The sequence below is a fragment of the Thamnophis elegans genome, chromosome 5 (genome assembly GCF_009769535.1).
Source record: "Thamnophis elegans isolate rThaEle1 chromosome 5, rThaEle1.pri, whole genome shotgun sequence".
NCBI lineage: Eukaryota > Metazoa > Chordata > Lepidosauria > Squamata > Colubridae > Thamnophis > Thamnophis elegans.
In genome coordinates, this window is record NC_045545.1 from 26,503,067 (window position 1) to 26,515,793 (window position 12,727).

Genomic DNA, 12,727 nt, shown 5'->3' on the forward strand with positions numbered 1-12,727 from the left:
ATTAATAATACCAAACATGTGTCCTTCAATGTCAAACTCCACTGCCAATCTATACAAGAGAAGCAATGTTTGCAGAGTAAACTTTGACAGATAAGCACACCCAAAGTGGTCTTCTCCATATCCAATGAGTGTAGCAGTGGACTTTTACACTGAAGGACACATGCCTAGAATAAGTCCTATATGCTGCACAACTTACAGAAAATGTGGCATCTGTCTCAGAAAGCAGAATCCCAAGATAGTTCCATGTCTGTCCTAATCAGCATAGCCAGAGGACCATGTTACCATCCTCTGGTGTTGACTGGGGACAATTAAGTCAGTTGCTTCTTTAGGTTTTTTGGTTTTTTTCTGCAGACTTTTTGTTTCCAAACAGTCCTTCTCTGTGGGCTCACGTGGCCCTCCCCATCCTTGCCCTCTTTGATCCACTTTCCCCCCATGGCAAAAGAAAGGGAAAGTGTTTCCAGATGAACTCTCTTTGTTTGGCTTGGTCTTATTTACACTTCAGGGGGTTTGAATGCTCTTTTCTTGATGGAGAAAAACTTTACTAGAGAACTCTGAATTACTATAACCACCAGCATTAAAATGAAATGTTTTGCAACCATCAATGCTATATTCAGTTAAGAAAAACACATTTTCAGTCTTAACATTCTCAGGAATCCATCACCATTTTCTAATGCAAAAATATGTTCAATTCTCAACAGAAACATTTATAAGTTAGCAATCTAAAACAATGAAGTGAAAAAAGCAAACATACAAACAAACAAGGGAAAAAACCCTGCTGAATATGTGGACCTGGGAGAGAACATTATGAAAAAAACATTAGTATGTATTACTGTAGTAATTGGTGGTTAAACAACACTTTCCTACCTGTTGAACTTCACTTTCTCCATTTGAGATTTTTTCTGTGTACACAAAGGAGTTGAATATCCGCTGCAACAAAATTAAGAAAGACCACTTAGACATCAAGGAACAATTATCATGGTTTTAACATATTCAGAATAAAAAGCAGCTGGATTCAGTACAGGTATTATAAGGCAAAAGATTAAAGTTTAAAAGAATTATCATAATAGAGAATGAAAAACCACACCAGTTTCATTAGACACACATATGCTTCCTTAATTAAGTTAAACATATGTTTGTATTTTGGTGGAAAGAGACTAGGATATTGCATCCAGAGTGCCTGCTATTGTGTTCAAATGGTATAAATTTAAAAAAGCTATGCTTTACATCTGAAATCTGATTTTGCCCAAGTATAGGAATTGTTTACATATACATTTAATTCAATGCAGCTTTTAAAAAATGTCTCCCCACCCCCAATCTCTTTACTTTTTAAGCTTTTCTTCTCTGTTAATCTCAATTCATTAGGAACCAGTCTAGTCTTCTAAACTGCTTTTATTTAATATCGTGTAGAGGCCCCCGTGATGGGAAGGGATGGGCTTGTACTTCCTTCTCCCAGTGCTGATGTTCACATGGAGTACCGCCACAGGCATAATGCATCTCCCAAATTTGAAAGTCTGCTTTTTTTTTTAACCAGTTCGATTCCTTTTACACTTTTCCTTTTTTCTCTAGGTCAGTACCAGTGAGGAATACAAAGTAAAAATTTAAAAACGATTTTTATTATTAATCATTGCCCTTAAATTATTCCTCTGGGAGGTCAAGGTTGGCATTTGTAGTTTTCCCTCCTTTTATATACCCATATCTGAAAGGTTAAGTTGGATTCAGGTCGAATGGGACTTGAAGCTGGATCTATCCAATAGCTTATATTAACCATTATAGCCACTTCATTTATATTTCATTGGAATAAAAGGAAAGACTCCATCTTCTTTCTCTCTAATAAGACAAGGGCAAGAAATTGCTCACTGTTCAGGCACATCCTTGAACCAGAAACTTCCTAATATAACTCAGCAGCATTCAAATAACACTGTAAAGATGAGGAGAAAGTTACCCTGAGGCCTACAGGAACCAGGAGCCTTATACTCTTGTTCCTTCTTTGCTGTATGCCTTCAACCAACCTAGGACCCAAAGGAAGGTATAGATGAGAAGCAGCATGTATAGAAAGCTGTGGAACCTTCAATCTCCTTTTCTTCCACCTGCATTTAATTGGTGGGGATTAGGAGGAGCTCCTGTGGTACACTGTTTAAAAGTGCAGAATTACAGGCAAACTCTGCCCACAGCCGGGAGTCTAATCCTCATGGGGATCAAGGTTGACTTCCCTTCCGAGGTCAGTAAAAGGGTATTTTACATTAGTGGATCTCAACCTGCGAGGTCACAGGGGGTCCACGAAGACTTGAAGCAATATTATAATTTAAATCTTAAGTCGGGGGGGGGGGGGGTCTGTGGCCAAAAAAGGTATTTAAAGGGGTTCCATGGTTAAGAAAAGATTGAGAATCACTGCTCTACATTGTAAACCAGAGAGTGCTGAAAAACGTTATGGTATAGAAGTCTAAATGCCTTTGATATTGCTATCAGAACCTCATCTCATCTAGGAGGGTCCAGACAATAGTACCTAGGCCAAAAGGGGAATGCAGATACTTGCCCTTCAGTCTATGCTATTTAACAGCCTTTGCTAGCAACTTAAAAAGGGAGTGGCTATTTACAAATTAAGAAAACAGCAGTGCCTTTTATTCACGAGGGTGGGTGGGGGCAAAAAGAAATCATATATTGGCACAAAACAGCTAATTCATTTTCTTCTTCCTTATAGGAAATAGGAAGGCTTTGTTATCTGCTGTCTGTTCTGTTCATAACCTCTTTCATGTTAATGGCTTGACTAAATGTAAGGTTTATGGCAGTGCCAAAACGGGAGCACGAGCGCAATGAGCACCAGAAACCGGAAGAGCAGTTCCCTGGCGCGCACATGCAGGAGCATTAGAAACGTGTAGGAGCAGGAGAACACATGCGCGTGCCAGGAAGCTAAGCTTTCGGTTTCAGGTGTGTGCATGCTCACCAGTCACCTGGTCTTCCAGTTTCTGGCACGCATGCATGCATGAAGACCAGGTCCCAGAAATCAGAAGACCAACAGGTGATGGCTGGTTTGCCTGGAGAAATGGCTCTGTGTGTCACTTCTAGCACATGTGCCATCATGAGTCTATGGGCAATTCCAAAGAAAATATATACTTTGAAATTTTATATATACATTGAATAACAAGGAATTACTTTTAAATCTTGTTTTTCTAAGAGTTTTTGAAATGCAGAAATACTTATTCACTATGAAATAAGTAATTACTCTTCTTTCAATTCATTTTCTATCCTAAAGATGTACACCTGAATTTATTTTTATTCTTTATCATTCTATATCATGAAAGTGTTATCCTAGAACCAGTTCTAAAACAAGCATGGATTAAATATAAACTTAACAAAATCTTTAAATTCTTTTAGCATTAATAAACAAATAAACTACAAAGGAAAAATACAACTTCTGAGATTTATTATCCAAAATAGGTTGTATATTTTATTAAGTATAATTAATTTGAATTATTTACAATCATCAAGCTAATAGCAAAAACTGTGGGGTTCTTGGTGCTCCTGGAACTTGGCTTTTTTTTCGCAAATGTTTCATTACCAAATTAGGTGACATCATCAGTGTTGTTCATAGCTTAACTCTGAGCTAGAAATATTCTCTTCTAAACAGCGTAAACACCTATATATTCCATCTTATGGAAAAACACACACTGACACTGTTAATGGAATGCACATCTTAGTTAAACCATGTCCTTTCTTCTATTAAGTGAGTTTGTAGGTGTATATGAAAAAACATATCTTAAGCCCATCTAGCATTTAATTCTGTACAATAAAAATATATCTTCTGTCTCTAAAGTCAGAGGTTTAAAGTTAATTTTATGCAAAACATTAGAATACTTATTGAGAATGAACACATGCTCTTGTTCAGATGTACATCACTATTTAAAAAAAGCACAATTAAAATATCAAGATAATGAAAATTAAAGAAGTATGGGATAGAAGAGCAGTGGAAAATAATATTTTGTAGGAAAATGGACATGGATCAAATCTCTGTAAAGATTTTGTTCTTTTCTATAGATGTCATTCTGACTGTCTTGATTAAGTTCGGCTCAGTCCTCTGACCTCCACATTGCACTCAAGGCAAGGAAGCAAGTGTTATATGTAACATCAAATCAAATGAAGATATAAAAAGCAGATTGGCAAGACAATTTTCCCCAGCAGTCTTTCAGCCATTATTCTACTGTGAAATAATCTTATATTTGTTCCACTGAGCTGATAATTGTCACTTTCCCTGATTTCTTTCCCTCTTGGGGATTTCAGGAATTTTAGAAATTTGAACTCTTGATTTCACAGCCACCCTTGAAGAGGGCACCAGTAAGTCTTCTGAGTTTTCAGGTTTCAGTGAGCTTAAAGGGATTAAAAAAGTAAAATACAACTATTTTAAATGAGCAACAGTCAAGTGCCCTTTCATTCTACAGCTTTATTAAAAGTTCTGATAAGTTACTAGCACTACAAATATTGTCCACCTCATCCTATTATGTTATGAACACAATTTAATATCAGAAGAAAAGACATTAAAGGGGTATCATTTTGATGCAAAAATGATTCTCTTTTCTAATCGAATCTCTGGACATCAAAAGAAACAAAGGAAATAGTCCCAACTAACATTATGACTTCCATCTATAGTGCAAAGCTAGTCTTTTACTTGAGCTTTATATTTAAAAATGATAAAACTGTCCTTTATTAAAGAAGAAAAATTATATTCTTTTTATTTTCACTAGAAAGCCAAACAAAATATGAAGTTCAAAAGATGCGACCTTATTGAACAGAGAAAAGGCAGAATCAAATTATTGTTATGTAACAAGCAATGCAATAAAGTGATGAAGAAATGTTATTCTTAGACTTCCAAAACCTTCCATTGAATACTTTGAATATGGTTAATAACAACTATCATAGGTAATAATTCAATTTACAACAAGAAGCTAGCATTTCAAGAAGCAGCAGAGATGGCTTATTAGTATATCTGACACAAGTTTGTTCATTAAAGTCATCCATCAATTTTTCAAAAATTATGAAATAAAGTTAACATTTGGGGAAATCACCAGGAATAAAGATAGGATAACATAATTTCCTTAGTGCTAATATTTCCTTTTCTTGGGAAAATTGTTGAGAAAAAAAATTCTTGTCGTGTGTGTGTGTGTGTGTGTGTGTGTATCCATCCATCCATTCCTCAACTATATAATTAATGTTATTAAATATTTCATAAAGTGCATTTTGTATTTGATAGTAGATTTATCTTTTTATTGATCTTTACAATGTAAATCATTTTCTGAGCCCAATGGCACATAAATACTATATATAAACAAACAAAAATGCTTGCTACAGGACTGTAAAAACTAAGAGGAAATCAAATTGTCACCACAATAGATAAAGCATATTCATAAAACTTGTTCTGTTTGGCCTACTGTCCAAGAATTTGAACTGTCGAGGCCCAATTCTAACAAAAATAAATATTTGTTAAACCCAGTGAGACAGAGAATAATTGCTCCAAGTTAGACTAATATTGTAATGATAGACTTCCAGACTATAAAAATCAGAAAGAAGTCCCATCAGAGGCAGTGTATTTCTAGACATAACCTCTTGGAAACTCTTATTTACCCTCAATAAAGAAGAACTGGAAACGTGCCAAATATTTCATCAAGGTACTTTTTTAAAGCCAAAAGAAGGGGGGAGCAAGAAAATTAGTTCCATATGCTAAAACAATTCAGCATTTAGTATATGTATGTAATTTGACTAATGTTATAGTCTTGACAATGTACATGGCAATCTTTCAGAAAACTAAAGCTGATGTTATGCAATCTTGAAATATAAAGCAGATGGTAGGGAACCCCTCCCCCAGATACACTATTATTTGTCATCATGTTAAGACTGGGAGTAGAGAATAAAGAACATTTATTATACTCTACAACAGAATAGTAATAATTCTCCAAAAAGATTCCTATATTCTCAGCAGAGACTAAGAATAGAGTCACATAATATATAAGAGTTTCTTAAACCACCAAAGTCCAAACATGATGTCAAAGAATATGGAAAATAAATCAAATTATTTAAATGGAAAAGGGACAAATACATTTCCAAAAGAAAATACTATTTTCACATAAATAATGTCATTTTGTCATGTTGCAGACTAACTGTGATAGCTGAATAATAAAGTTGAGTCTGTACCAACTTCTGTCTCTTCAGTGATAGCCAGGGTCCTGGATTCTGTGCTGAATTCAATTTTTCAATCATCAGTGTAATTATTTATAAGCCCATAGCCCCGTGATGGCAAACCTGTAGCACGCATGCCAGAGGTGGTACACAGAGCCCTCTCTATGGGCACGAGCTGCTTTTCTGGTTTCCGGCATGTGCATGCGCACATCTGATCTTTGTATGGGCCAGAACAGTTGATCTTTGTATGGGCCAGAACCGTGGAAACCTGAAGACCAGCTGACTGGTATGCATGTGTGCACCAGCCACCTGGTCTTCAAGTTTCTGGTGCTGTGGAGCGCGCATGCACACTATCCAGCTGGTTGTTGCGTGCGCCGGAGCCCTGGAAACCCAAAGACCAGGTGACTGAAAAAGGTTCACCATCACTGTCTTAGACCTTCCTCACCCCAGTTTCCAAGAGTCTTATAAAAATCAGTTAAGATACTCCGTTGTCAGATATCTAGCACATGACACAAAAGAATTACAGATGGGAGGGCAAGCATTTTCTTAGAAATAAATATATAAATAAAAATTATAATCATAAGGACGATCAGCTATGAGAGGTAGAATGATGAAGATCAGATCCAGAGATCAGACAGGTTTATTGTAACACAAAAATGTCAATCCCTCCCTCCCACTGAGAAACAAATTCTCACTCCCTTTAAGTTACACAAATAGGAGACAATGATTAATAATGTTTATGTCTTAAACACATTATAAACACACATATACTTAAGAGCTGTGTCCTTGAATCTCTACTTGCCCGGTAAATTTGAGCAATTATCTTAATTAAGCTTGACAGTAAACATGTTTTAGGAAAAAGGAACAAGAGTTAATAGTTTCTTGGATGAGTTTTGAAGGGAGCTTAAACAATGAGTATTGCTGGATGACACTTAAGAGTAAAAAATGAAAGATCCAATAACTGGGCAGAATTAATATAAGGATCCTTTATGTCAACAAGGGGAGAGAAACATAACTTAACCATCTTAGATCAAGGATGAACAGTGCCTCCTATACAACCACTATCAGTTACTCACTGTACTCTCCAGAGTCTGTGGGCTCTCAGTCTCATACCCATGGTGCGAACAAGATGGCTCCTCCATCTACCACAACCCTGCTTCCTCCACTGGGTCTAACAGTTTGCTTCCCCACTGGCCAGGCTTGGCATGTTCCCTTCAGCAAATGAGGCTCCACTGTGTACATCCCAGGGCTGCACCCTCGCCTAGGGATGGATCTGGGCCAACAACAGGAAAAAGACCATGAAGGTCAAATGAGATTGGTGGCAGGAGGAAGCAGGGAATAGCAGTGCAGAGAAACCAAAAAAGCATCAAAGGAGGAGAGATCATGGAAAGGGGGAATTGAAGCAAAGGCACAGGGCACGACAACATGACCTGCTACATCAGTCATAAATGTGAACATGTTGCCAAGCACCCAAAGTTTGATGACTTGACTGCGAAGATACTGCAATGGACAGAACACTGAGGATTAATTGTAGCTATGATTCATTCATCACATCATAACTTCATATGGTTTCTGAACAAATAGCTGTAATCCAAGAACAATCTGTACTCTTTCTCTTCTGTTTCTTCATACAACATTCAGATGCAACTACCATGAAATAGTAACACTAATTTAATTGTTGCAGCAGCACAAAAATGACTTTAAAATAACTCAATTTTTTTCTGTTCCTTAAATATTAACCAGCTCCCATACTTCATTACAAGTTGCATTTTATTTGGTTATTTGTTTGTTATTTATTATTAAATGTATTGGCCGCACATCTTACTATGGGTATCTCAGAACTCTGTTCATGTCAGGAGATTCTGTCTCCTTTTTGGTGATTTTTCTCTACTCTCTAGGACAATCTATCACATGAGGGCATATACAGTACACAGCTGTCTGATGAATGAACTATTACAGCACAGTCTATGTAACTTAATACTCTGGCAAAAAAAAATCTAATGTGTGCGTGACATTTTGTGTGTTGTTCTAACACTGATCAGCAAAATCAAGAACTAGAAGCACATAGTCTTTAAAAGCCCAAAGAAAAAGCCATTTACGGTAGCTGTTCTCATTTTTGTATCTATTATATAAGTAATATGAACTAACTTGAAAATACTTAATATATGCTAAGGCTGATATCAAATGAAAACACATACACATCTGAGGATCTGAACAAAGAATTGGTACAAAACTCTTCAGCACTATCCAGTGAGAAATATGCATTTTACACATTTCCAGAGACTAGCTTATCCTGTGCTGCTACTTTCCAGGTGCCCAGAATTCTGGCTTGCGACCCTAACAAAGCAATTGTAATTGCTGTAAAGGGTGTGTACTCCAGTTTTCTTCAGTTAATCAGGGAATATTATTTCTCGTTACCAGGTGCTAAAACATTTGTATAATGCACTGCTTAATTTTATTTTAAGGATCTAACCTAGGTTGGTTATTGGCCCAAGAGGTTTACATAACGGTTCATACATTCTGGTAGCAATAGCAATAGACTTACCGTATTTTTTGGAGTATAAGATGAACCTTTTTCCCTCAAAAAAGAGGCTGAAATCTGGGTGCATCTTATACACTGAATACAGCATATTTTTCCCCCTGAAACCCTGCCCCCTTCACCAAAATGGCCGTGCATAGCCTTTAGGAGACTTTCATAGTACTCCTGGGGTCTGGGGAGGGCAGAAATGAGCGAAAAACAGGCTGTTTTTGCTCAATTTCCCCCCTCAACCCCCAGGAGCACTCTATAAGCCACCTAAAGCCTATTCATGCCTTTTTGGAAAAAAAGGGCCCATTTTGTGAAAAACGGGTCATTTTTGCTTGTTTGGGGGTGCCCCCGCCCCCAGGACTAGCCTCCTAAAGGTTAGTCATGCTCTTTTTTTGGAAAAAAACCAGACCCGTTTTTGCAAAAAAAGGACCGTTTTTGGGACATCTGCAGAGTGCAAAAACTTTTTTTTTTTAATTTGCCCTCTTCAAAATCTTGGTGCATCTTATACTCTAAAAATATGGTATATACTACTTTACAATGCTTTACATCCCTTTCTAAGTAGTTTACAGAATCAGCACATTGCCCACAACAATTTGGGGGCCTTATTTTACCCACCTCCGAAAGATTTGTAATTTGTAATTTTAATAGATTTGTATGCCGCCCAATCCCGAAGGACTCCGGGCTGCTTACATAAAAGCAATTAAAATGTAAGATGTAAGGCTGAGTCAACCTGATGGACTTGAGAACCACTTAAAAAGGATTATAAGGTTTGTTTTAAATTGCTTGGCAATGTGATCATAAAGTGTGACTTTTGAGGCTGCCACAAGTGTAAAGTGTGACTAGGGAAGTGCCACAAAAAGAGCGGATCAATTTATTCTCCAAAGCACTTGAAGACAGAACAAGAAGATGGAAACTAATCAAGGAGAGAACCAACGTAGAACTAAGGAGAAATTTCCTGGGAGCTGCTTGGGAGTGAAGAAACCGTGGTGTGGGGTAGGCAGCAGTCTAAAAAAGTATGGAAGGGTCTTCTCAGCCCCATTTCTTTTTTTCTGGGGAGCTGGGGAGAAGACCGGAGCTTAAAAGTAGCCCAGATAATAATCAATGGAATGGCTTGTCTCCAGAAGTTGTGGGCTCCAACACTGGAGGTTTTTTAAGGAGAGATTGGAATAAGGTTTCCTGTTTGAGCAGGGTATTGGATTAGAAGATCTCCAAGGTCCCTTTCAACTCCATTATTTTGTTATTCTGTTTTACGATGGCAGATGACTGTTGCTGCATGACTGTGCTCCAGAACAACAATTACAACAGTCCCAGTTGCAGTCATTAGGTCAATCCCTATAGGAAAAGAGCAGATTGAGCTGGAAGACAAGAGTTAAATGAGTCACCAGTCACATTTAACTCTGCATTGCTACAACAGACCCAAGTCCAGACTCACCCTGTGAATTCCATAGACCCTTATCTAGGGCCAATTTAACTTTGAACATTAGTTGACTAGTTTCTTGTGTATAAGTAATAATAATAAGTGTTTCTGTGCTTTAAACTCAATGAATGTCCCTGGCAATCCCATACAGTTGCATTATGACATGGTCACATGACCATTCACAACCTCTAGCCAGCTTCCCCATTGACTTTGCTTATCAGAAACCAACAGTGAAGATCACAAACAGAAATCATGTGACTGCAGAGATGCTGCAATCAAGAGGAACAATGATAACAGAGCTGTTAAAATTCTCTTCAAATTCTTAAAATTTTCATTGCCAAGTGGCCACTTTGGGCAGTGAAAGCCATCTCTCATCACTTTTATTTCATGAACAGATTTCATAAGCCATCTTGCCTTTTAGCTTAGTATTCAGACTGGGTAAGGCAGCAAATCATATTAATTTTTTAAAAAATGTTCTTCATCCCTCCGCTTCATTCCCAAATAAGGCTATTAATCTATGTTTTGACTACATTTACAAATATTAAGAGTGCAATATTCTTTTTTCCAATGGACTTGGAAAAACTTGGAAAAAACATTGGGGGGGGGAACAACCACCAAAAAGACATATTCCAAATCTTGGACACGTGCCACAATTGGGATAAATTGTACCTTTAAAAGGGAAGCTTCACCACTTAGAAAAAATATGTCTTTGAAAAGAAGGCATTCCCAGTCAAATTAAAATCAGTCTATGAAAGCAATGCTTTTAAACTTATAAATTAGTAAGAGAAAGCCTGAGAGGGCCATTTTCAATAATTATCAATTACATCCAACAGCTTCTTCTCTGACAGCTACCTTCAATTATATAACAACTGCTGCTTTTGACAAATTGCTACAATTAAATAATTTCAATTACAGATGGAAGAAGTATGGCACCTGTCATTTTGCCTGTCTAATGAACCAAATTAACAACAAAATAAAATAAATATACGAGTCTCTAGAGAATGCATAGCAATTTATTTAAAACAAATCCTTGCTGTTCAGCTATACCCTTGCTGATCACTAGTCCAATCTATTCTCAATTAAAAACAATTTAAGATTTCCCCAGCACGCATTTACTCAAATTCTGAAACTTCAGTGTATTCAGTGTGCAGCAAGGTTTGGTTATACTCATTCATATTTAATTTTTAAGGATGGTTCACTGCACATAAAATATTTATAACTCAGAAGGTTTTTGAAATTGGAATGCTAAAATGTCAGCCACACACTCAAACTAGGGTTCATTTTACAGATCAGCATGGCTCTCATTTTAACCACTTCCAAAGCAGGAATGACACCATAAAATCTAACTGTCCTGACTACAAAGCTAATTGCAAGGGAAATGAAATGCAAAAAGGAACATAATTTATATTTCTAAAGGCAAGCTGCAAGTCACTTTTCCCCAAAACCCACCCATTATGTTAAATGACTTATAGATGCTTGGTTCCTAAACTGGTCTTAAGCAAGTGATGAGAAACAATATGAATCTAACTAAAACCAGAAAGTCATCCTCTCTTGATTAGCATTTCTTATTTATTCTGGCATAGGAATTCTCCAAATCCCTGTACGTTTCCCCCCCCCCCGCTTTCTTTTTATCTATCACTCTGCTAAACTAATAATTCCCTCATCACTGTCAAACTATTCACTAAGGTTCCATTACTATTACGTTTAGCCTTCTCATCGTTCCTATCACCGATCTCCTCCCACTTTTAATGGCATGAATGTAACTTTGTTGCTTGTATCTTTACCATTTATAGATATTGTTTCCTGATTGCTTATTTGTATCCTATGACTATCATTAAGTGTTGTACTTTATGATTGTTGACGAATGTATCTTGTCTTTTTATGTACACTGAGAGCATATGCAAAGACAAATCCCTTGTGTGTCCAATCACACAAATAATTCTATTCTATTCTATTCTATTCTCAATACACTTAAAGGCATTCTTAACATGCCATTTGAAGTGGCTCTGTAGATAAATGTCTACCACATTCTCTTACCATCCTTCTCTTTCTTAGTTAAATTGTAAGCTCCTCTCTCTTTAAAATAAAATAAAAAAACCATGGCAGAACATTTCTGAAATGTGGCTTTAGAAACGTTAGCTCTCACTTGACTGCACATTCTAGAGCTGAACATATATCAGCATCAAATCCTAACATACAAAGATAAAGCTTAACAAGATATTAAGAACTGACAAAAATAATCTCATATGGGAACAAAGTATATTTCTTGCTTCATAGTTTAATTATACACCCTTCTCACCCTTCAAAAAAAAACCCCCAGTAAAACATAAAGTATTAAGATGCAATAATATTAATGCAATGGATTTTGATGCATGGCATGTTCGTTTGATGCCATTGTGGTTTGTTACAGACAGCTATGGCCCTTAAGCTACAAAGGACACAGACAATCATTGTGACACACAAAGATGAACAAATAATAATGCTGAAGTTCCATTGGCTTCACAGCACTGTATTTTTTTTTAAAAAGAGTCCTAAGCTTCTCTGATAAAAAATGTGTTCATTACTATCCGAAGATTAAACTACTGTATATCTATCTTATGTCTAATCAAAATATGTAT

General features: G+C 36.7%; 1 protein-coding gene across 1 annotated transcript in view; it reads right to left on the reverse strand.

Moving 5' to 3' along the window:
* CACHD1 (cache domain containing 1) overlaps nucleotides 1-12,727 on the reverse strand; it is a 135,908-nt gene that overhangs the window by 94,228 nt on the left and 28,953 nt on the right. Inside the window, 1 exon segment of the mRNA XM_032217813.1 lies at nucleotides 865-927. Within this exon segment, the coding sequence (XP_032073704.1) occupies nucleotides 865-927 (63 nt within the window).